Source organism: Alosa pseudoharengus, unplaced genomic scaffold (assembly GCF_046254945.1).
Source record: "Alosa pseudoharengus isolate Yale_2024_CS ecotype anadromous, Long Island Sound unplaced genomic scaffold, YU_APseudo_1.1 YU_APseudo_1.1_scf_12, whole genome shotgun sequence".
NCBI classification, from domain to species: Eukaryota; Metazoa; Chordata; class Actinopteri; order Clupeiformes; family Clupeidae; genus Alosa; species Alosa pseudoharengus.
In genome coordinates this window covers 38,726,923-38,753,235 of record NW_027468587.1, presented here as the reverse complement: position 1 = coordinate 38,753,235, position 26,313 = coordinate 38,726,923, and the positions used below count along the sequence as shown (strand labels likewise).

Sequence of the window (26,313 nt, the reverse complement as noted above, 5' to 3'; positions counted from 1 at the left end):
ATCTCCGACGGTAGTCTACCCTATTAAAAATATAAGTTTTCGATGTCCTAAACAGAGAGCCATACTTTATTGTTTTAACGATCTCTGTGCTACTCACCAAAATGTAGGCATGGGAACATGATGAAGTATCCAACTGTCGTGTGTTAAATTATTGTGATTACGAGCCAGTGGTTTTCAAACATTATACTCGGACATCTAACGAAATGCAACAGGCTTATATCGTCCTCTCATTTGCAAAATGAGGACATACAGACTGCTCAGATAAAAAGTGTACCTCCAGTTTTGCATGGTTTTAGTCAAGTTATAGGCCTGTTTACCTTTAAAGGTTCTGCATTTTGCAATGAGCAGTGCTTTCCCTTTTGAATTAAAAATGCTCTGTGTCATTTTGTCTGTGTGTGTGTGTGTGTGTTTCTATGAATTGTTAATCCGGCCCTGCCCCCAACAACTCACCTTTCCACTAGGGATCGACCGATATGTTTTTTTCAGGGCCGATACCGATATCAATTATTACCAAAACAGGAGGCCGATAACTGATATGTAAAACCGATATGTCAGTTGTCAAAAAGGGGGGTAGATAGTAAAGGCTATATGCTGCAAAAATTTAATTAAAAATAATTTAATTATGCAAACTTTTCTTTCTTCTTTTGATACACAATTGTCTATCAACTTGCATCACTTTGCAAGTGTAAATCCTGTGTATCATGTTAATCCAAGAGCTGAGTGATAGCAATTATTTTCATCGAGTAGGCCTGCACAATGGGCTATGTGCTTGTTAAGGGACCTGTCACAAAGAGGATGCTTTGCCATCGTGTGTGTGAGTGCACGAGAGAGGGAGAGGAAGAGGTGCATGCGTGATGGCAAGTGTTACAGTTGAATAGTTTAACAAAACAGTTTTAAAATAGTTCTTAGGCTATTTAGGCATGCAATTTGTGTCCATGTGTAGACTACAAGCTACACTTTTGAGAGCCTAAAAGGCATGTTAATAGCCAGCTCATGATGCAATTTTGTTCAGGTCGGATTAAATTACGGTTGGCCCTTGGTGCATGTAATCTTTTCTGACAGTCCGTTTCAAAAAGGAGCAATTAGACTTTTTGACGTTCGCTATCGCATAATTTAGGACTTGTCTGTACTATGTCCGCCGAGGTGTCCCGTTATTCACAATTAACGAACAAGGCGGAGGCAGAGAACTCCCGACGCGCAGCACCCGAGTTTGTGGGCTAACTAGTAAACAGCATCAGTAACGTGCATTAATCGGGAATTCGCTAAATGAAGGAAGTGGGTGCTTTACTTATTGATCCGGATCAAAGAGACAATAGCTTACAAAGTGGTGTTTTTGTAACTTCAGTGTAGATGATTGTGATTCACTGCAACTTCAGCAATGTAGGCTACCTTCCTTACCTTCGAAAAATAGCTCCGTAGGCTACAGCTGAAGCCCAGTCTGCCTCAGTGAGAATCCTAAACTTTGTCTGTGTTCAGTCTTCGATCCTGATTGGCTGCATTCGTGCTAACTAACAAATCAGACGGTGTAGTGGGCGTGTCAATGCTCTTGACCACAGAGTAGCAAATGCAGGAAGTGAGACGCTTTACAGACAAAATAGCGCGTTTCATTCTTTATCCATTTCAATATCGGTTTATCGGTGGAAAAAATGACCGATACCAATTATTATAAAAATGCTAAATATCGGCCCTAATAATCGGCCAGGCCGATAATTGGTCGACCCCTACTTTCCACCTCTCCACCTCCGGCCTATTGTCCAGGAGGAGGAGGGGCCTGAGGCCTGGACAAAGAGTCATAGCACTGAAGGGAGAGGCAACTGGCATGTGATCTTCCCACGGGCCAATGGATGTACAAGTTTTCTCCTGTGCCTACGATATTTAATCCAGTGTTTTGTCAAATTGCAAATTGCTATTCGTTTTAAAAAAAATTTATGATGGTATGGAGTACTTTTTGTATAGGCTACTATCTTAATTGGTTTATACTCAATACTTGACCAATGGCTATTGCATCTTTCTATTGCAAGTGAGAATGTGGCAGGTGATCTACTGTAGCCTATAGGCTTCATAAAATAAAATAAACAGGGGTGCGTTTCCCGTACAACTACGGAGGTTAGCTTTTTACTAATGTATAGACGATGCATCGTTCATCTAACCAATATGTAAGTTACGACTGTTTCCCAAAACTGTTGTATTTACATTGTACTTGTAAGTTTGGACCAGGATAGTTTCCAAACTTCAGTAGTCTGGACTAAGGTGGTTAATGACGTTTAGTAGCACGTGACGGGCGAACCTGCACATACAGTAACAGAGACTTAAGGCGAGACACTACAGGTGAATAGGGTAAAATTTTTAAATAATAGACATCACCATGAAACTTCCTCAGTTGATTACTTACACAAGTATGAACAAAAAATGTATTACAAGTTTTTGAAATTCGAATGTTTAATTATGCAAATTAGGCATTATCTCATTAAATATGCGCACATTTGCATATATTTTCGGTAGATAGATCTGAACATATGATAAAGCCTGGTACAAAATTATTCTTTCATTTTGTTTGCATACAAGATAAAAATAAAATTACAGAGGGATGTCAGGATATCTGCTTTCATTACCTAGGAAATCAGAATATACTGTCCATAGCCTTAAAAAATTGATTTTTGCCTTATATTTTTGATTAAAATGTCACATAAATCAGGCCAGGAATGATTTACTGTAAATATCTTCAGAATACTGCTAAGTGTATATCTGGAAAGTTTGGTGTACATAGGTGCTACATAGGCTGAGATGTTTCTACTGGAAAATGATAAAAACTCAATTTGAGAAAACAGCCTTGGAACACAGCCAAGAGATTCCGTTCTCAGCCTAGACTCGCCTTTGAACTTTCGCGATTGGTTGCGGTTACAAAGGAAGTGTCCATATTTGGATAGCACAACGTCATGCAGGAAAAACAGAGCTTTCCAACGGTACTACACATGTTATGTTTTGTATCACAGTCGCGGTAGAGCATGAAACGTTAGAAGACTAACTTTTGGTCAATTTAGGAGAAATATACAGGCGCGAGTAGACAAAATGTAATTAAATAAACACCTAAATGTGTAAATCGGGCTTTGTTGTTGTAGTAGTGTGAAAGAATACATGCTAAGGTAGCAAATTAGCCCAAAATCTCGAAATTGACCAGTGCATTAAAAAAACGATGTTTTCACCTGCCGTGTCTCGCCTTAATGATGGACTACCTTAGTTTAATCCGTGAAATCTGTTTTTCTCATATGTTTCATATAGACTGACCTTGTAAATTAACCACTGCTTTGAATTAACGTTTAACACGTGTCCTTTAAATGTGCTGGTGAAGCAGTTGTGTACTCTATTGTTATTTATCCCCTATTCAATTCTGTGGCCCAGTGCGTTAAGGCCGGCTGATGACAGCAGCCGTTACGCAGCAGTTATCAGTCCCCTGTCCAAGAGTTCGAATCTGGGTTAAGTGTAGTTAGCTTTTGGGAAACGCACCCCTGATGTCTGATGTGTGATCAGTGGAATATGGGGAGGGAAGTGGCAGTGTTTTTTTGCGCGTCTGCAGAATTCAGCCAAATATGAATGTAATTCTGTGGCATAAAGCAGATGTATTTGTTTATTGTACAGAAAAATTAAAATGACATGTCAAGCAGTCAGTTGACTACATTGCAGTCAAGAAGTAGGGCAAATTAATTTACGAAACCAAAATGTGGGTCATAGTTGTCTAAGCCTCTATTGCGTAGCCTGTTAAAAACATCGCCAGATAGTATTGAATTGCCGAAAACATTGTTTTCTGCAGAAGCCTACCCAAGGCTACAGATTCATTCTGAACAGTTATTTCTCTACTGGCTCAGTTATCACACAAGACACTGTTTTGATTTGCGTAGTTGCGTTACCCCCAACACTGACAATAATGTAGACCGCAAATTAAGATATTTTTTCGTTTTGTGGAGCGGCACCGGTAGGCTATCAAAAGCAGATTTCGATTTTTGTTACCACCGTGTAGTCAAGCCTTAAGCCATACCCAAGTAGCCTAAATCGAGGTAATGTTTAATTATGCATGATTTATTTTGTTATTAAATTCGTAGGCTGGGATTCCTCTCGGCAACAATTATGTTTAATGGTAGCCTCCTGCTTTTTCAGAAGGGGCGGCAGGCAGGCTGACAGAGCGATGTACAGTGGCAGAGCGACTAAATGTGGTACTAAAGCTTCACGCAGCTTCACACCGCGTAATGCGCGACTGAAGGGGCCATTTGAAAGCAACGCCCACTGTACATATCTCACTCACATACATAAAAATCACTCACAGAAATTTCAACATTTAAACAGTTTTGTGAAGTGATTACAAAGGTATGGTATGGACTGACCATGTCATTCATTCATTGACCATGATAAGGTGCCATATGAGTGTGTGCAATGGCGATAGGTCAAAAGTGAACAGTGCAACAAAATACTTCTACATGGACAACAAAACTTATTTTAAAGGCATGAAATCTAATAGAACAATAAAACTCGAAATCATAAATCAGAATAAATAAGTCCTCGGCTGTGGAGGTCACGTGACCAACAGCAGCAATGGTCGCTGAGAAATGACCTCGCTGAGCTCTTCACCCACCTCCTTATTTCATTGAAAAACAGGTCTACTCCCTTTTGTTCAACGTCAAATCATTTTATTTGTTATCACAAAGTGGGCAGCCGTGGCCCACTGGTTAGCACTCTGGACTTGTAACCGGAGGGTTGCCGGTTCGAGCCCCGACCAGTGGGCCGCGGCTGAAGTGCCCTTGAGCAAGGCACCTAACCCCTCACTGCTCCACGAGCGCCTCCATTGTAGCAGGCAGCTCAGCTCACTGCGCCGGGATTAGTGTGTGCTTCACCTCACTGTGTGTTCACTGTGTGCTGTTTGTGTTTCACTAATTCACCGATTGGGTTAAATGCAGAGACCAAATTTCCCTCACGGGATCAAAAAAGTATATATACTATACAATGACTCAGTGAAATGCCTGCAAACGCAAGAAAGCAAGTCTCATTGCCGTCTTTTCACCAACAAACCAACACTGCTAATTTCTGTTATACCTAAAATGGGTAAAGATCTTCTGGATTGCTTCAATTTCAGGCCCATCAGGCTTTCTTGGGACTGATCTAAAGCTTTATTCCAAAATCTTGGGACTCCGCCTAGAGCGCTTTATTTAAAAGCCAGACCACCCCGACCAATCAGGCTTTATACAAGGCGCCAGGCTGCAGACAATGTACACAGACTATTACATGTAATAGAAGAAGCCAGAAATCTTCCAACGGCGGCTGCAGTTTTATCAGTTGACGCGGTAAAGACGTTTGGCTGTCTAGAGTGGAACTACCTGTGGCAAGTAATGGAGATACTTGGTTTGGGGCCAAATTCATTGATGTGGTTCATATTCTATGTGAAAATCCCACGGCCATAGTCTCAACCAATGGCTTGCATTCTCAGCCATTTTCCGTTGAATGGGGCTCTCGACAAGTCTGAACGTACCCTTAGCTGGCGGCTTTTTTAGCTTTCCATCTTTTTCTTCCACAGTGCTCCATCCATCAACATTCTGATGGCGATTCTGAACAACTTGCTGTCTGTGATCTTAATTCGGTTGGGAAGAAATTTGATAAAGGCTTGTATATCACTCTGGTAAGTCTGCCTATATGGTATATGTTTGCTCCTCTTTTGTTTAAAAAACATAGTGATAAATATTAATATTGTTAGCCTACAGTAGTTGGCTGTATCACAAGAATAGAGAATTGAGGCCCAGATGGACTGTGATTATGTAAATGCATGCATCATTTGTTGACCCAGGGTGTCCATGCGGTAGTAAAAGGTAAAGGTTTTACTACCTTTCCGCCTTTACTACCTTTACTAGGTTTCCGCCTTTTTGCCTCAGTTGATATTTAAATAAATTGCCCCTTGGGGACAGTAATTCACTGCTTAAGTCTGCGTGTGTGAGAATGTGTATCTGTGGGTAAGTGTGTGTGATGTGACACACTTTATTATTAATCTTTATTAATGTTTATGGTTGTTAAGTGTCATTTGTTTTTAAGAAGTGCCAAGGTTATTATTCACCTTATTAGTGCTAAGGGCTATGGTTAAGGTAAGGACAACTGAAACTCAACTCGACACTACAAAAAAAGCATAATTGATTACAATTAGACATTAGTGTACCTAATAATTATGATGGGTGTGACAGTGTCCCACTTATACCTTATAGTAAGTAGCAATTAGTGCTTTGCATACCCCCCCCCCCTCAAAAAAAAGGGCTGCTGCTTGATGTTGATGTTGTGTATGTAAAAAATATTGTGGAGGTAGTAAAAAAGGTAGTAAAGGTAGTTCATCTCTATTATATAGAGAGATCTCAATAATATTTTCATGTCCAAAATATTGTATTGCTGCAGTCAAATACAGTACTGTGCTATGCAATGCAGTTTTTTAATGTCCAAAATATTGCATTTCCTGCATACAAACTGCAAATAATTCCTCCAAAACTGTATTTTTGATACTCAGCATGCTAACAATGTTAAAATGTTAACTATGCTAACCATATGACTTAGCTAACCTAGCTAATAATTTTTATTAGTTATGCTAACTAAGCTAACTAGCATGTTAACATGCTAATTATGCTAACCATGTGACTTAGCTAACTTCGCTAATAATTTTTAGCAGTTATGCTAACTATGCTAACTAGCATGCTAACCATGTGACTTAGCTAACTTAGCTAATCATTTTTAGCAGTTATGCTATTTATGTTAACTAGCATGCTAACATGTAAGCATGCTAACTATGCTAACCATATTACTTAGCTAACTTAGCTGATCATTTTTAGCAGTTTTGCTAAAAATTTTAACAATGTTAGCTATGCTAACATGTTAACTATGTTAACCATGCTAACTAGCTACAGTGGGTAGGAGTCATAGTTGATGACAAGTAACAGTTACAATGGTTGAACAGTTAAAAAGTTCAATAGTTTAACCCATTCGCGCTGGATGCTGCATGATGCAACATTGACCCTCCCGCTGGATGCTGCGTAGCGCAACATTGACCCTCCCGCTGGATGCTGCGTAGCGCAGCATGCTTTTTATTTCATGTTTCTAGGTGCTACAGAGGCTTAGATATTACATTTTGGTAGACGTTGACAATTTTTAGTATGTTTTCAGAAAACCCTCAGGAAATAAGGTTATTTAGTCTAGAATGCCATAGGATTCTATAGGCGTTTTTAGCAGGCATTTTAGGAGTAAATGGGTTAAAGGGTAAAATTGTTTAACAGTGAAATATTGTAGTGAGGACTTTTATTTTGAAACAGTTTTTGGCAGAGGAAGCAGTTGAACAGGATGTGTAGTCTTAATAGGGCCAGTTTGTATGCTTAAAGCCTGAGACTGGCAGTTGATGCAGCTGGCCCGAACACCTGCCATAGGATTCTAATTGCTTAACGGCTCTATTGTGATGTCATCAGCCCATGTTAAGTCTATGGGGACATTTTTATCAGTTTTTAATTAATAGTTCAAAAAGTATAAAAGTTACAAAGATGAAAAATACATAGCAGGCATGTCCTAAGTAAGACCTACAGTTGAAGCTGCATTAAACGCGTTAGAAGAAGAATAAGAATCAGAAGAAGCCTAGGAAGAACAGTACAGTGCATTTTCATGCACTGTAATAACAGCATATATACAGTGAGCCTCAAATCCCATTGTCACCTGCTTCATATAAAAAAAAAAACACAACTTGAAATGACCGCTGTAAAACGGGCGCCACACCAGCCCACTAACGTTATATCATGCCGCGCAGCTATAGGAAGTCCCAGTAAGTTTAGCTTGGTATCAACTCATAGGCAGTGAATGGGATACCCGCTAGGAGGGTAGCTTTGTATGCGAAGCTAAGCAAATAAACATACAAAACCCGTTGTGTGGTGGACATAAAAAAAATGTATTTGAGGTAACATGCATATACATGTAAATCTGTATTTTGAGGTAACATCACATATATAGCAATTGTATAAGAGCACACACAGTCTCATATTCCCACTCCATTTCTATAGACGAAACTCTCTTTTTCTATGCCTTGCTCAGGAGGTACAAACTAATCAGATAGCATACACAGCAATGCAGTAGCAAATTAAACTGGCGCTGAAAGAGGGTGTAAAGCACAAATTGAAGTTTGAAGCCGCACTCTTTTTTAGTGAGCATCTAAAGAGGTATGGTTGTGCTAACTTTGTATCTAGGCTGAAGTGCTATGATTATGACAATAGAGAAAACACGCAAATGAACAATAATTACAAATTCCAGTCTTTGAGGGACTGGTTCTTCCTCCGATTCTGGCTCAATCATGTACGGCTCAATATGTATCTCTATGAGTGTATCGCTCCAGTAAACGGGCTCTGGGGCATACATTGCGAGTTTTAAGATTCAGATAGAAGCTGGAGCCTGATTTGAGTTGTCATTGGCTGCAAGGCAAATAATTATTCATTTGGATGCCAGGGGGCGCCAGATATCTGCTAAATTGGACCGCTTTATTCCCCCTCCTAATTATAGGGTTGTAAATGGGCTTCATAGACTTCAAAACAAAAGAAATTGGTCATAAATGTATCTTGGCACATGCTCACATAGCAACTCCATATTGAAGTGACATGGATTGTCATCGTAACATACCTCAGGTGGCTTTACATATACCTCAGGTGGCTTTAAACACCATGTTCTATTCTATACACCTAACTAACGTTTCATTTATCATGTATACAGACCTTACTGCCCTGTAACTGACCCTAAGCAGATGGGTCAGGGCCTTGAGTCGTGGCTCTGCCTGAGGTTTCTTCCTATATGTATCTCCAATTCTAGGGAGTTTTTCCTCGCCCCTGTTACTCATGGGCTCTCTCTGAATGTTTTAACACTCTGTAAAGCGCCATGAGACATGTGTAATGTTTTGGCGCTCTATAAGTGAAATTAAATTGAAATTGTAACTTTTTTCCCTCCAGAAATCCTTCCATGAGGATGTTGTGGAAGTGATTTGCAAGCAGTTAGAGGAAGAAGAATCTATGCCAGAAGATCAGAGACCCACAGCTTTGGCCCGTTCTTATTATTTAAAGGTCAATATATTTTTTTCTTAATATCATTAGCTCAGTTTCCCCACATTGATTAGCTCAGTTTCCCCACATTGATCTTACCATATCCATGGTTGACAGGGGAAATGTTATAAACTTTGCTATCATTATCTGTTTTGAATATCTCAAATATAACATGTGGTGATGAGAGTAACAGTTAATGACTAGATTTGGAATGAATGAAGAATGCCTATCAGCGTGCCTATCAATCACTTAAAGGTTATGGGCTGGAAATCACATACGATCGATAACTGCACGTTTAAATCCAACATTTTGGGAAAAGGTTTAAAGTTTGTTGTGTTAACTGTTTACATTTTATATTCCCTATCTGATTTAATTGGGGAAATATATAGGATAAGTAATGTGTCAACAGTTCATGGTATGTGAACTTTTAACCTTTAGGGTTGTGGTAATAAATAATCTACAGTTGTTTATAGAGAGAACACAAATGAACTTGTAGGTCACCTTTGTGCCAGAGGTCAAATCAACCAGCGCAACTTTTCACAAAAAAAAAGTGTTTCAGGGAATGTAATATAAAGCGATATTTAAGACTTTTGTACAATAATTTGGTTCATTGCATTAAATTGTTTTCATTGCATTTTGAGAAATGTATAGCGAGGGAACATTGTAAATTGCTTAAGGTTACAGTTTCTGCTGACATGGTAAACTCTCGTAATGGTTCTTTCAGCTGATGGAGGAGGTTTTCACTTGGTTCAACAGCCAGGACCCTAAGGTTTGGGAAACTCGTACCAAACATCTTCCCCCGTAAGTTAATTCTTGTAAAACCTATGCTTTTACCATATACCCTGAGCTACCATGATACATGATGAATAAAAGATTCAGAAATACATTTTTGCAAGTTAATCTGTAGTAGGATATTGTGACTTTGGCACTCGTGGAAGTAGTGCAGCTACCAGATTAGGGTTCTTTGAGAAAAATTGTTTAAGAGGTTTTCCTCTTCAGTTTACTCAATTATCCATGTCTCTTTGTTGAAAGCAGGAGTGAATTCCCATCTCACAGGCCCTCAATCCCACACCCCTGCAGCAGAATAGGGATGACAATAGGCTAGATCAGTATAGAAGAATATTCCAGAGTGGTAAGACATGAATACACTGCACTAAGCAAAGTTATAAGGTTCTGTCCAAAAGGTTTGATGTGCTTATTTCTATTGTGAAGTATATGGGAATTTCAAAGAAGGTCACCAAACCTCCAGATAAATTTCACTCTCCAAGTGCACAGAATTTTCCAAATATTGCATGATCCAGTCCATTCAGGAATTTGCTCTTGTGAGACTGATCAACTTAATGCTAATTTAAAGATTTTCGTAACAATAAACAATATTGTCAGTTCAGACCATTTTATGCTAATCATGCAATAATGCAAATGCAAGACTCTGGAGACTCCATGCAACTGGATCTTTTATTCCCAGCTTGGAGAACTGGATGATATTTTAAATGTATTTATGCTCCGTTGCGCACTGACTGCGCATACATGCAAGTTTTCAACCACTGTCTCTGGTCAAAAGAAAACATAATTACAGTGCATGTTATTCGTAGGCTTATTATTATTCCACTACCACCTTCTCTGCATTTAATTCAGCTTGAAACACAAGCCTACTAGGAAGTGTCTGTGACAGTTTAAGGACAAGAAAGGGTGCATCAAAGGCTCAAAATAGTAGCAGCTAAAGACAATTTGTTGATACAGCACAAGTGATGGTGTAAAATAAAAAATCTTTGGCGGCACACGGTTAAAAAAAAAAAAAAACGTCCTTAATCTCATCGCAGTTAATGCATTAACGCTGACAGCCCTAATTGATACACTCAATTAATTGACAGTTTAGTCAAAAGTGTGGTGAAATTAACACACAGATGTTGTCCTGGAGATAGTATGATGGTTTCATATACATCACCATTGGTCTTTGCTAAGGCACCACTCGGTTTACGATGATATTCAGTGTTAAAGGTAAAAGAAATCTTTAAGAATTTGTGTTGTCTGTTTTGATCTCATCATAAATACAAGTGTATATTTTGGTTCTCTGATTCAGTACTCTTGTTCTATTTTGGGTGTATACAGCACAGAATCAAATGGTAAGATTGATAAGCTAAGTGATAAAGTTAGTATGCAATAAAAGCTTTGTGTGTGAACAAATTGAAGTACCTGTGATATGTGACCCATCTCCTTCTACCCTTTTACTAACTGCCCACCATTCTGTCTCCTAGTGGCATACTTTCAAATGCAGTAATGCCTCCAACTACTGAGCATATGTATGCTCAATGGTGTGAATGGGACGAACAGCGGAAGAGAAAAGACCAGACAATCCTGGACAGGAGCAACTGTCTGCTTGCTGTAAACATGGAGGAGGCATCTAACCTCACCCCGCTCACACATAACATCAACAATAAAATTAACAGAAAAATCTTCAGAGCTGCCAGGCTGAAGTCAAAAGGTAAATACGATTGAATTGTACTTGACAATAATTTAGTTAAGGATTTGTGGTTGCAATCTATTTTGCATATGTGTTTTCTGATATTTAAATGTGTAGATGCCATTCTCACTCAGCATTCCTTGCTCAGAAATTGTGCTTTATCTGCATAGCTGTTGAAATTGAAAATATATTGGTTAATATAACCTAATGCCAGCATATATAGGGGGGGGGGGGGAGTAGGGGACCAAGACTGCTTCATTGAGGTGCACCAAATGGTCAATTGTGTTCACTGACATATTTTGATCCCCTTGACTACATTTTTACAGTGCATGAAAATGCACTGTACTGTTCTTCCTAGGCTTCTTCTTCTTCTTCTTCTTCTTCTTCTTCTTCTTCTTCTTCTTCTTCTTCTTCTTCTTCTTCTTCTTCTTCTTCTTCTTCTTCTTCTTCTTCTTCTTCTTCTTCTTCTTCTTCTTCTTCTTCTTCTTCTTCTTCTTCTTCTTCTTCTTCTTCTTCTTCTTCTTCTTCTTCTTCTTCTTCTTCTTCTTCTTCTTCTTCTTCTTCTTCTTCTTCTTCTTCTTCTTCCAGTGCATGAAAATGCACTGTACTGTTCTTCCTAGGCTTCTTCTTCTTCTTCTAACGCAGTTAAGGCAGCTTCAACCGTTTAACATAGAAACTTCATTCAAACTATGTTACGTAGGTCTTACTTAGGACATCTGGGCTTTGTATTTTTCATCTTTGTAACTTTTATACTTTTTAAACTGTTAATAAAAAACTATTCAAAATTTCCCCATAGACTTAACATTGGGCTGATGACATCACAATGGGCTAATTAACCTGATTTGCACCTGTATCAACTTCCAGCTGCTCAACTAAGCTCCATCAAAGATCCAGTTAAACTGATTGATTGATTGATTAAACTATTAATTAAAAACTATTAGGCCTTTATGACATCACAGCAATTAGAATCTTGTGCCAGGTGGCCAGTTTCTCAGGCTTTAAGCATACAGTCTCCTTCTCTTAAGACTAGCCTACACATCCTGTTCAACTGTTTCAACTGTTCAGTCATTCCAACTATTTTAAACCTCATCTACCTAGCAAATAATTTTACCATTTAAACTATCCACCTATATTAAACCTCATCTACCTAGCAAATAATTTAACCATTTAATATCCACCTATTGCTTCAGCGATGTCGTCCAACAACATGCCCATTAGATCCTGTCCCGTCCACTCTTCTACAGTCTATCTCACCCGCTGTTCTACCAGCAGTCACACATGTATTTAATGCTTCTCTCAGTTCTGGAATAGTTCCTTATTCTTTTAAACAGGCTAGGGTTACACCTCTGCTAAAGAAAAGTACACTTAATCCAACTGAGGTGAAGAACTACAGACCTGTCTCCCTTCTTCCTTTCTTGTCAAAGGTTTTGGAGAAAGTGGTCTTCAAGCAAGTTTGTGACTTTCTTCATCAGAATAATCTACTAGACCCTATGCAGTCTGGTTTCAAGAGTGGTCATTCTACTGAAACTGCTCTTCTGTCTGTGACTGAAGCATTGAGAGTAGCTAAGTCCTCTGCTCAGTCATCAGTATTAATTCTACTAGATTTATCTGCAGCCTTTGATACTGTTAACCATGACATTCTCCTATCTATACTATCTGAACTGGGAATTTCTGGAAAAGCTCTTGACTGGTTTGAATCTTACCTTAAAGCGCGTTCTTTCAACGTGTCTTGGCAGGGACAGGTATCTAAGTCTCATGCCCTCACCACAGGTGTGCCTCAGGGATCAGTATTAGGACCCTTGCTTTTCTCTATTTACACCACTTCCTTAGGTGATACCATTCGCTCCCATGGATTTGACTATCACTGTTATGCAGACGACACTCAACTTTACCTGTCTTTCCCACCTGATGACTCTAGTGTTTCCCACCGGATTTCTGCATGCCTTAAGGATATTTCAGCCTGGATGAAAGATCGGCACCTTCAGCTTAATCTCTCAAAAACAGAGTTTTTGGTGTTTCCAGCTAAAACAGCTATTCCCCAACAGATTAACATCCAGCTTGACTCAACTTCACTGACCCCAACTAGATCGGCACGAAACTTGGGCGTTGTAATTGATGACCGACTTAACTTCTCTGAGCATATAGCTTCTATTGCAAAATCATGCCGGTTTATGCTTTACAACATTAGGAAGATCAGACCTTATCTGACACAAGATTCCACACAACTTCTTGTTCAGACCATGGTCATCTCTAAGCTGGACTATTGTAATTCACTATTAGCTGGCTTACCCGCTTGTGTAACAAGATCATTACAGCTGATTCAAAATGCTGGAGCACGCCTGGTCTTCAATCAGCCAAAGAGGACACATGTAACTCCTCTCCTAGTTACTCTCCATTGGCTCCCTATAGTAGCCAGAATTAAATTTAAATCTCTCACTTTGGCCTATAGGACACTAACTAGATCTGCTCCTAGTTATTTTAATTCAATAATCAAGCCTTACATGCCCAACCGCCCACTGCGGTCTTCTGGTGAGCGTATGTTGTGTCGACCAGTCATAAAAACTGGGTCTAATTCCAGACTCTTTTCTTCAGTGGTTCCATGTTGGTGGAATAAACTGCCCAGTGCTCTCCGTTCCTGTGGTAGTTTTGGGTCGTTTAAGAGGGGTCTAAAGACATTCCTATTCAACATATACTTAGTTGTTTAAGCGCTTATGTGTTATGGTTTATATAATGTTGTTTTTATTTTAATTGGGCTGTTAATTAATTTGACATTATTGTTTATTATTGATATTCTCCTTAATGTAGTCTTAGCATGTTATTGTTTTTATATTATTGATTGAATTGACATTATTGTTTTATTATTGCCTTTCCCCTTTTTTTACATTGCTTTTTTATTAGGCTATTGATTGAATTGATATTATTGTGTACTACAACTATTCTCCTTACTATATTTGACCTAGATTTTAATCTGTTCCCTGTTCATTTTTAAATATTATTATGTTGTTTTGTATTTATATGTCGCTTTGGACAAAGGCGTCTGCTAAATCCATAACCATAACCATAACCATAACCATATTTAACTGTTCAGTCATTCCAACTATATTAAACCTCATACCTAGCAAATAATTTAACCATTTAAACTATCCACCTATTTAATTGTTCAGTCATTCCAACTATATTAAACCTCATCTACCTAGCAAATAATTTAACCATTTAAACTATCCACCTATTTAACTGTTCAGTCATTCTAACTATAGTAAACCTCATCTACCTAGCAACCAATATAGTTTGTTTTTACTCTGTATGATATTTTACATCATATTTTTTGCATTTTCATGCACTGTATTTCCTTCAGGAAATGCTTTTCTAGTTATTATTCTTCCTACCAAATTTCTGCGTCTAATTCAGCTTCAACCGTTTAACATAGAAACTTCGTTCAAACTTTGTAACGTAGGTCTTGAAAAGGACACTTGAGGAATGTATTTTTTACTTTTGTAAACTTTTTGAGATATTAACAAAAAACAAGCTTATTTTTCCCCATAGACTTTGCATTAGCACTATGGCATCACAATGGACTAATTAACTTGATTTGCACCTGTATCAACTTCCAGCTGCTCAACTAGGACCCATCAAAGGGCCAATTAAACTGATTGCACCTGTATCAACTGCTTTCTGCTTAACTAGGCCAACTCTCTGTGTCTCTCCATTCTACAAGGATATAAGGCACATTCCATCCAACTTTCTATCCATTCATCCTCTTCAAACCATTCACTCATCCACCCATTAAACTATCCATCAACATCCATTCAACTTTCTGTCTATCAACATCCATTACACTATCTACATTCAACTTTTAAACTATATACTCTGTCTCAGGCTTTAAGCATACAATCTGGCTCTCTTAAGACTACTATTTCCTCTGCCCACAACTGTTTCAAAATAAATGTCCTCACTACAAAAATTCACTATTAAATAATCGAACTATTTAAACTACTCAACTATTTAACTGTTCAGCCATTTCAACTGTCAGTTGTTATCAACTATGACTCCTGCCAACTGTTTCCAAATAAAAGTTTGTTTGGGATTTTATGTTAATATACAGTATGTTTATATTTTCATGCACTGGTAATTTCCTCAAAATTACATTTTCTAGTTTCTCTCTGCAATGTAAGTTTGAAACCATGTTAAGACATTACCTGAGAGACCAAGCCATTCTTCAGGTGGTGAATTAAAATGTTGTGATTATTGAAGTGAAATGCTTCACTGAAATATAAAAGAATTAGGATTGACACTTGGTTTTAAGTCAGAACTTGAGTCTTAGCTTTCAAAGCTCATTGCAAGAGTGTGAACTGTGTGATATCCAACTAAACCAATCCTAAAAGAAATAATGTGGAATCAAATGGCCAAAGGCTTTCTCATGTATGAATGTAGTGTGTGAAAATGGATGTCTCCCCCTTCCCTGTAATGCATTATACATTTGTGGGCTTCCACTTCCCATTTGCACTGTGATGGGAGATTGCTGACACTGAGCATAGCATATTGCCAGTAAAATCATGTCTTTCATGGTAAGTGAGAATGAGATTAGAATTGGCATTTACTCAGGGAAAATGTGCAAGCAAGCATGTGTCTTTTGGGAAGATGTGGTCCATTAATTCAGGCCAATTGTATGGCAGTTTCAGCCCAGTAGTAAAACTGAAACTTAACTCTTGCAGACAGACATTATACATAATGTATACATAAGTTGAAAAAAACAAAATGTAGTGTTTTTGTTGTTGTAATATCCAGTAACAAGTAATATCACTCCAATAACGTGTGAATGAAACCGACGTACTAGGTTTTATACAATTATTTAGAACATAATTTTGAAATTTTGTTTGGGTGCATGAATGCAGGTATGAAAGAGAGGCTGTCTAAAGTCGACATGGATACAGGCTGGTCTCAAGAGGATGAGCGACAGTGTTCCCTTTGTCAGAAATATGGTGACTCAAAATCAAATGTAAGTATCAGCAACTTCAAAGTGCATTTATTATGATGCACTGTAAGACTGCCAGCTCAAAAGCTTGTGCACACAAGTTGGGATTTGACGTTAGATTTGAGCGTAGCCACTGCCCTGCCATGCATTTAAGTGTGGCAATGAGCGTACGCCTGTCCTATGCCTCGTGCGTTCATTTCGCAAATGAGTGCCATTATGTTTTCAGGTTGTATGTAGACCTGCCCCGATCTTGCAAATGCAATATCTCAAGAACGCCTCAATTTGCACCTGCTTCAAATTTGGTATGAATGTTCAATTGCATTCAAAGATTAACTGATTAGATTTTGGTGGTCAAAGTTAAAGGTCACTGTGACCATCAAAGTCCCATCCTTGTGAACGTGATTTCTCAAGAATGCCAACTTTAGTAAGGATGTTTACTTGGACTCTTCAGATTAAAGGATACATTTTTTTAGTGTTCATGATCTCTTTGACCACATGTGTGTCGCTTTCTCATGAACGCAATATCTCAAGAATGCCTTGAGGCACATTCTTCAAATTTGGTATGAACATTCACTTGGACTAAAAGATCAACTGGTTAGATTCCTTTCAACTCTATAACATCTATTACATACCTCGCTACTACCACTACTTGCATACCTCGCTCCTACCACCCTTCCTGGTACTGCATTAGCAATTATGTCTAGCCTATCCAAAATGTTTTTGTTCTGCTAGACCTACAAACAGTTATAAGTTATAATGTTTGGAATAACGCCGTTCTTTTAAAAAAGGTAACGTTATTTTTTCAGTAACGGGGGTAATCTAACTAATTACTTTTCCCGTCGTTACAACGCTGTTAACGTTACTGGACGTTAAATGCGGTGCGTTACTATGCATTGATTGATTAAGCTGTGTAATCCGAACGCACTCCTGGCTCACAGCTAGTAAGGTGGGTTAATAACGACGTAAGCGATTATGATTGGCTAAGGCAGAGTCGTGTTTCATGGTAGCCAATCAGAGCCAGTGTTTAACACACATGCCAGCACACGCGCCACACACACACACACGCAACAGCTAAAATAGAGATTTGACGAAACAGCAGAGCTCTGGAGCAATCCGATGAAAAGTTGGCATTTTCAAGGTGGAGATATAAGCACTACTTCAAATTCATTGTGGTCAAAGGTTGTGAACATTATGTCCAGGAGCGAAGTCTGTCGACGTAAGCAACTCTAATTTAATGAAGCATCTCACACACGCATCTAAAGCTAGTGGCCAAAAACACCGATACCTCCACCACAGATCCTCGCCATCCACTAGCAAAGAAGGACTTGGAGCAAAGTCCTCCAAGCAGCAAAAGCTAAATCTTTCTGCCTCACAACAAAAACCAATGACACACAGGCTGAAGTCAACCATAGGTCTGTCAATGTGCAATATCTTGAATTCAATAAAGTATCTATCTATCTATCTATCTTTCTATCTAATAAAAATCGAAAGTTATGTAGCCTATAAACACCTGTCTGCTAAAAACTGCTAAAAAAATCCAAATTCTTTGACATATAGCAACTTTTTTTTTAACAGTAACGCAAATAGTTACTTTCCTTGGTAACGAGTTACTCTTATCATAGAGTAATTCAGTTACTAACTCAGTTACTTTTTGGAACAAGTAGTGAGTAACTATAACTAATTACTTTTTTTACTAAGTAACGTTCCCAACACTGGCTATAACACACGAGACCGACTTTATTAATAAGTCAACTTTTTCTGATCACATTATACATCACAATTGATTCTCAGCAGTCAACAGACAATCAAGTTACTGCAGTCAATGTTTCCTTATTATATAATTTAACACATAGTTCACTGGGCTTTCTGTTAGTGGTAGAGTGCTAAGCTTTTGGTATATCACCATTAGTGAAAGTCGAGAGTTACTTACAGTGAGCTTATTGGAGCACTTAAGCACTCAATTGTACCTCAAGCTTTCCTCTTTTATATCCACAATTGCTTTAGGAGGCAGGAAGGTTACTCTACCTTGGACAGAATGAATGGGCCCATGTAAACTGCTCTATGTGGTCAGCGGAGGTATTTGAAGAAGATAATGGCTCCTTGATGCATGTCCATAGTGCTGTAGCCAGAGGAAGACTTATGGTAAGTTTATTTTACTACCCTGTGTCTGTTCATCCTTATTACCTCCTCCTAAAAACCTACTTTAAAACAAGAATGCATTGTTTATCTGTTCTTTGCCTCTTTCTGTCCTCCCCGACACAATGCCGTACCCAGCGATGTGAGCGTTGCAATAAGACCGGAGCAACAGTAGGCTGCTGTTTGACGTCTTGTCAGAGCAACTACCACTTCATGTGTGCCCGCACCAGGAACTGCGTTTTTCAAGATGATAAAAGAGTTTTTTGTCACAAGCACCGTGATCTCATCAGTGGGAAGGTACACACTGAGCCGTTTAGCTTTTCATACTGTATATTTCATACTATGCAAAATGCCTCTGTTTGTAACCGTATTGTGTGTTTCCTGTCATTCACATTGTTACTCTACAGATGATCACAGGGCAGGGTTTTGAAGTTCTTCGGCGGGTTTATGTTGACTTTGAGGGCATTAGTCTACGCAGAAAATTTCTCACTGGAGTGGAGCCTGAGTCTGTAAACATAATGATAGGTATGTTTCTTTTGCTGTTGGAGTGGCACCAATGAAGTTTCTGCTTTATAGTGTCATTTTACAGTTTAAGGATCAGGGTACTAACTAGCTCTTTCATGTTCAGGTTCTTTGCACATAGGCAAACTTGGTAAGCTGACTGGACTCTCATCTAAGCAAGGAAAGCTGTTTCCTGTGGGTTATGAGTAAGTAGCTGATTGCTAGTAACTTTGTCATCGAGTTATCATTTCTCCTTTGTTATTCTTATTTCCATTTCATTGTTTTGACCTAGATGCTCTCGCTGGTATTGGAGCACCAAAAATCCTCTTCGTCGCTGCAAGTACAAATGCAGAATTTGGGAAGTCAGACCACCGATGCAAGAGAAACCTGTGGAGGAGTGTCTAGATCAGGGAGACAACTGCACAATAGCCCATAGTCCCTGTCCAAATTCAGGTGAACATCCACTGAAAATACATACTTATTTACATTAGCCCACAAAGGTCCAATGAATTATTGTTTTGTACAAGTAGGCTAATTGTACAATGCATACTTAACTACTTCAGGCATAGAATGGATATGTGTCATGCAATATTCATTCATTGAGAAATGTTTATTTATATGGCCAACCCTGTAAATCTAAATTGTTAGGTTTTAGCTGTAGAACAAAGTGCCAAAGCCCAGGCTATAGGAAGTTGTAATGTTTCTTATATGGTGTTAAGGGAGATTTTCATATAGATATCTGTTTCTCGAGCATGAACATACCCCCAGAGTGTAGCACTGTAGCTGTCTGGCTACTTTAGCTGTTGGCTGCAGCAACTCATTTTTTCCCCCCGTACGGACGGTACGGAAAGGACAGAATTCTCCTTTAAATCACTTGTACCTATTCATAAATGTTCCAATAACAGGTATAGTTTATGGTGTATGTGCTGCTTTTTAACCATGACGGGTGATTTTTTGTCAATCGAAAACTCTTACAGCCAGGCTACACTGGGTGTGCAAGTGAAGTGCCCTGTTCGCAGTGCATAAAAATAATTTTAGACTGGTGTAATTTTAAGTTTTGAAGGTGCATATCGCTAGCCTGACGTCATACTCAAATTCTAGTCAGAATATGAGTCTGATAATGTTCCATTGGGACGTAATTATGGGGCGTGTTTCAACCGATACGGGGGGGAATGCCTCTGCACTCAATTGGATAGACCTAACCAATCAGAGCAACGAAACAGTTTACCGTGAGATGTAGGAAGAACACACAAACCATCCTTTTTCTCCACAAATGCTTTAACATTGTTTTCTGGTCTTTTGTAAAAGTTATTGTGCCATCAATTTCTCCTACGTTGTAGCGAAATCTAAGAGATACGTAGCAGGGTAGGCTATTAGGAAAAACTAAAAACTTTACCCATTTTTAAAAATGATTCTGTTGAACACCGATATGCTACAAACGTTATTAATGTTATAAACAGCTGGAGAAGGCTGTCGCCTTGTGATAAAACCTCATTGAAATAATATGCATTTATCCATATGGGGTCTTAGCTACAGCGTTTTTGTTGCAAACAAAATCAACTTAAGCCAAATAACACTGTTGCTCACCTGTCCATCATCGTAAAGCCCTATTTGATTGGTCCGAACAGCTCTGGTTCGAGCATAATTGCTCCACAACGGAGCAATGCCAGACCGAACTTCCCGACCTCAAATGTTGTGGGCGGGGCTAAGTTCGGCTGTGACCCAGGCTAGCATATCGCTATCAAGTCTGGTGTAGCCAGTTCCATTAATTATAGTGGACACTAATTGTTGCAGCATACGCTCACAAACTTCAGTTACCTGCCTGGTGTAGCCTGCCTTTAAGTGCTGTTTTAGAGCTTTTGAAGCAGTGAAGCAAAAATAAAAAAGTGAATGTCAGAGATCTGAGATCCGCGCTGAGATGTCAGGCGGGAAAAAACAATATAATTTGGTCAAAGTAATTTTAAGTTCCTCCACTCGGCACCTGTATTGTAATTTTTTTGGGCACTTATCGAGCATCTATTTCGGCAGAAATGCGTGTGCGCAAGGCTTCACAACCCCAACCTTGCTCCAGCATGTCGACTTTTTTGCCGCCGAGTATTCACAGCACACCACATGATTGGCACAATGTATTCACATGTCGACTTTTTTGCCACAGAAACGTTCCTTTAACGTTCCTTTAAAAATTACATTGCCTTTATAAATTGATTTACGGCCGGTGCTGGCACAATATTTTTTTTCTAAAAAAAAAAGCTTAAATCAAAGCACATTAGATATCAAGGTTAACTGTTACTAACACTGTGCCTAAATTCAGGCACGGGGCTGAGTAAAAGGTGAGTGCATGTGAGTGTGGTTGCACAAGGCAGTCTTTTAACAATTTAAAACAGGATGTGAGAATATAGTCCGAGCAGGGTCCAGAAAATGAAGTCAGCAGAAAACGTGAAAAACTTAGTTATATAAAAATGACTTTTTATTAGCCAAAATATCCAAAAACTGAGAGCAGAGAGAGACACTCTCAGCCCCCTCTTCCTTCAGCCCTCTCTCTTTTGGAGACGCCCCCTGTCCTCCTAAAGCCCTGTACTAATTGCTCTTAGCTCCTCCCCCTGATCAAAATCAGATATTAACCTGACCAGGTCCTATTAACAATCTACTGCTGGCCAATTACCAGCCCCACTCTGAATGAGCACCATGCCAGATAGACAGAAAAACCTTGTTTATACACTAAAGCACAATCATTAAATCCAAATATATATCTTGACATTGCCATTGTACTGTTAACTACTGTGCGATGTGGGGGTGCCAAACCCCACATCGTCACACAGGAACATAGTTAGGGGTAAAGGAGAGGTCTCCTTTTTCACACCATCCCATATCAATGCTCCTCTGGATGGTCACTATAACAGCCATAGTAAATAGTTAACAACCGAGAAGCAACAGCAGAATCAACTGTAACCAAGTTAACCACCAACCCGTTATAATTGTCTGTGACCAAAGAAAGGGGTATACTAATCTGAATAGGTTGACTCATAGACATGAGACACTGAGACATGACTCAGTATTGTGGCCAAAAACTCAAACATATCGCTTATAGAATGAATAACTACATTTTGTGTTATTAATGTTGTTTGTGTTGAACTAAAATCACCTGTGAAGCCATGGATTTTGTGTTCTCTTCCACCCCAAGCAGGCAGGTAGTCTTTGTCGGACCAACATGAGTGTTCAGTTAAGTAATATTCAAATGTATTTCTTGTTTTGTTTTGAAGCACAAAGGATTGATGTTGCCCTGTCCAATTCTCAAAATGAAAACAACCCCAAACTATCCCCATTTGCTACACCAGCTCTGGGTAGTCGACACAAAGTCCCCCAAATCAGACGGCCTGCTGGAGGAATGTCCAGACCATTGCCATCTCCAGGTACATATTGCAAAATATTCGGCAAAATATAAGACGTCTTAGACATTTTGTTGTTGTTTTTGTTAACTGTGTCCGTCCACAATGGAAAACCTTTCAACATTATTCCAAGATTCATTTAAAATTATTTCGTTGCTGTTGCTCTTTCTAGGTGCAGCGATATCAAAACCTCATCATATATTGACTACAAGTGACTTCGATGAATCACGGCCAAGACACCACAGCCCTCATTACCAAACTGCAAGCTCTCGTCACATAACAGCTCCCCCCTTGGGATCTACCTCTGGATCGTTTTGTCTCCGAGCTGGCGGTTCTTTGCACCCAAAATCCTTGCAGTCTACATCTTCATTAGTACCCCTTGGTGCTGCTGAAAACCTGATGACCTCAAACATTTGCCCTGTCGGTCGAAATGCTTTCGCCACTCGTATCCCAGCAAAGCTTCCTCACTCTACCTCTGGATCGCTTCCCCAGTCGCAATGGCCAGGTGTCATGGATAGTCCCTCAACATCCCTTTCTTCTACCATGCACTATTCCCCAAGAACAAGACTGCCTTGTCAGCCTGATCACTCTGACTCTATAGAAATACCACACACTTTCACATTGTCATTTGGAAGTGGCTCAGCTGAGAATGGTTCTTCACTGCATGAGACAAAACGTACACAGACGGCTGGTCATGTGGACCATCGTCAGGAATTTGCCTACATACCTTTCCATGTGGATGCAGATCTGTCTGTTAGCTCAGAATTGAAAGCAGAGCTTGAGATTGATGAGGCTTTAATAAATGAAGGTGTGGCTATGAACTGTAGTGCTCAGATTGATGTGGAAGGGGAGATGAACCAAGACGATTTCTGGGACAGAGATTTGGATGAAGATAAGGATAAGGAACAAACAATGTCTTGCACTTCTGCTGCCTCAAGGGAGAACTGGGGTAATGTCTCATCTGATGAGGAGATGGAGAACTATTTTGACTTTACCCGTACCGTTATTACTCAACACACACAAAGAGACACCCAGGCACCATTATCTCCATCCCTCAGGCCAATACCTCAGCTTGATGGTGTGGATGATGGGACAGAAAGTGATACCTGCATGACCAATATAGACATTCAAAATCTGAAATGCTCTGGTCAAATCCAAAATCCTGTGCACTCAGATGATGTTTTACCCCAAGCAGTTAAGACCAGTAATGGTCTGAGTATACAATTGGAAATCCCAGTCTCAAACACTCAGCCGGTCTCCTCAGCCAAGGCCTTGTCACAGAATGACATTGTTAGTGATCCCACTGGTGGACAAAGTCAAGAGGAGTCCATTGTTGCTGGATCAGTTTCCGTTTTGGAAACAAGTAAAAGCTTACAGGTGAACCCAAGGCCATCTTTGACTAGTCCTACCTTAAATCATGCGAGCGTTCAGTCATGCATAATGTCATCGCATCAAGACAGTGTCAACTCCTGTCAGCCCTTCCCACAGAATTCCACAGTGGAGGAATCTCTGAACTTTGATCTGCAGGATCAAAATGCCCTCCTGTACCAGGTTCCAAGTTTAGACCTGTCTGTAGAAACACCACTGATCTTAGATAAGTGTGAGCCATCTTCCCCTAGTACTTGTTTTACCGAGTTAGTCCCAGTCCAAGAGAGTGTTTCAGTAGACTTTTCAGATTCTGAAAATTCTAAACAAATGTATTTAGATCCAAATAATGGACACTTTGTATCATCTGTGAATGGTTACACTGTTTATACACCTCAAATGTCAGGGGCATCAGACAGTCCCCTCCCAAATTATCTGAGTGATGGTAAAGATGCAACTGATATAATTCAGCCATGCTCTGTCACTCCAATAGATTCTTCAGTGCATAGATTACAGAACCATCCGGTTGACCAGACTTTCATTACTATGTGTAAGACGGTCTCTCCTCCCAGCCTCCCTTTGAGCACTACAGATTATAGTCAGGAAAAGCCAGCTTTGCCTGCTTTGGAAACTTTTAGGGCTAAACTAAAGACCCCAGTAGAGTGTAATCTATCAGCTCCATCTGCTCCAATTGGAGGTGTGATGCATACATCCACAGAAGGTTCATTACAACAAGAGTTAAAACCATTTCCGACTTCCGCTACTACACTGTCCTTAAGGCCATGTAGTCCCGTTTATTCCACTAATTCACAAACTCTGAGTTCTACCACACTTGGCTTCATTGCATCATCATCTTCCATAACCTCTCAGGTATCAACTCCGTGCCACTCTATGTTCTCCGTTCTACAACCGGGCTCTGCCCCTCTTGTCTTAAATGGATATAACTCCAGTCGAGTTCAGAAGGAAGCAACTTTGGGTCGTACCATTTCTATAAACTTTTCAACCCCACGATCAGCAATAGAGCCTCAACAGCAGGTATTAAATCAAGCTTTACCTGGTCATGCCATTCTGACAGTGAAGGAGGTCGGTGGGCCAAATGTTGATCCTACTCCACATGTACTGCTTGTCAATCGTCTTGGTCAGATCTTTGTCAAAAATCCTGAAAGCAATACCTTTCAGCTACCAAGTCCTAATTCTCCCTCCTACAGTTGCGTCACTCAAATTGCAAGCCTTCTTCAGAGTAATGCATTTTCAGCAACATTGGCAGCTGCAGGAAGTATGTCTGCCACTGCCCCAGTAGTTCCTGTGTCAACTCATGTTCCTAAAATGATGACCCCTGTTCAAAGTTCAGTCGCCATCACTCAATTATTAGGTTGTAGCAGTAATGGGGTAGACCTGGAGGTCAGAAAGTCTCAGAAGAAATCCATTTCTGCTGTAGCTGCACCGAAAAAACCTAGAAAGAAGAGAGAATCCTTGTTATCAAGAAAAAGCAAGTCTGAAAGCAAACAAGACAGCAAAGGGAACCTGCCTCTTGTGAAAGCAAAGACCTCTTCAGATTCTACAAACTCTGTGGACAGTGCGCAAGCTATAATCAATCAGGCAATGGCCAGCTATTATGACCCATGTCGGACTGTTAATCAAGCACAGAGTGTCTCCTCCATAAAAGACACCTTACCTGTGGGCAAGGCTCAGACTCTGAGCTCTGTCCTTCCTACACCTTGTGTCCTCATCGAACCCGAGCCAGCATCCACCCCTCCATCAGAAGCATCACGACCACGTACCCAAGTGCGCATGAAAAGGGTGTCCTCCATATCTGATCGTGCCAGCACTAAAAAGTCTAAGGCTGAGGTCATGGAAATGGAGCCCCAGTCTGGAATGGAGGACCTGTGCAAAGTGAGCTTGGCTGTATCCAGGTGAGAAGATGTTACAAACATTGAATAGTATAGTAGGAGCAGCCTTCACTCAGTCTCTTTTTTTTCTGTTTTTTTTTTTTCTGTTTCTGAGAGCGCTGGGCCAAACTTATAAATGATCAGATAGGATAAAAAGGCTGCACTTTGCACACTGAAGAAGGCACTACGCCGAAACGCATCTGTGCAATAAAATGTATGGGTCATTCCACGTCAATTCAACCAGGGCCCACGTACTTAGGTCTCAAAAAATTCTGAAAAAATTACCAGGTGTACCTATGTTACCCAGGAGACACACTGTAAAATTACTCTTATGTAAGATCAATACTTTCCAAGATACAGCCAGTTTTACAGGGGGAGGGGGGTGTCGATTTTGTTTGGCTCTTTTTTTTGTCAAAGTCCACAAGCCCACAGCACAAGAACTAAACCATGTAGGAGGCAAAATTTTTGTAGGAATAGGAAATAGGAATAGTATGTAGCAAAATCGTCACGTTTGGTCTGGATA

The 26,313-nt window shown here is 39.7% G+C and overlaps 1 protein-coding gene across 3 annotated transcripts in view; it reads left to right on the top strand.

The window, feature by feature from the left end:
- The window catches only part of kmt2bb (lysine (K)-specific methyltransferase 2Bb), a 96,566-nt gene that overhangs the window by 59,198 nt on the left and 11,055 nt on the right, over nucleotides 1-26,313 (top strand). For all 3 annotated transcript variants that reach the window (XM_076281224.1, XM_076281223.1, XM_076281222.1), the window contains 12 exons: nucleotides 5,561-5,662; nucleotides 8,991-9,101; nucleotides 9,805-9,881; nucleotides 11,336-11,562; nucleotides 16,434-16,537; nucleotides 18,518-18,655; nucleotides 18,788-18,946; nucleotides 19,057-19,174; nucleotides 19,278-19,356; nucleotides 19,443-19,603; nucleotides 22,411-22,560; nucleotides 22,709-25,814. In XM_076281224.1, the coding sequence (XP_076137339.1) occupies nucleotides 5,561-5,662; nucleotides 8,991-9,101; nucleotides 9,805-9,881; nucleotides 11,336-11,562; nucleotides 16,434-16,537; nucleotides 18,518-18,655; nucleotides 18,788-18,946; nucleotides 19,057-19,174; nucleotides 19,278-19,356; nucleotides 19,443-19,603; nucleotides 22,411-22,560; nucleotides 22,709-25,814 (4,532 nt within the window). The remainder of the gene's footprint in view (nucleotides 1-5,560; nucleotides 5,663-8,990; nucleotides 9,102-9,804; nucleotides 9,882-11,335; nucleotides 11,563-16,433; nucleotides 16,538-18,517; nucleotides 18,656-18,787; nucleotides 18,947-19,056; nucleotides 19,175-19,277; nucleotides 19,357-19,442; nucleotides 19,604-22,410; nucleotides 22,561-22,708; nucleotides 25,815-26,313) is intronic.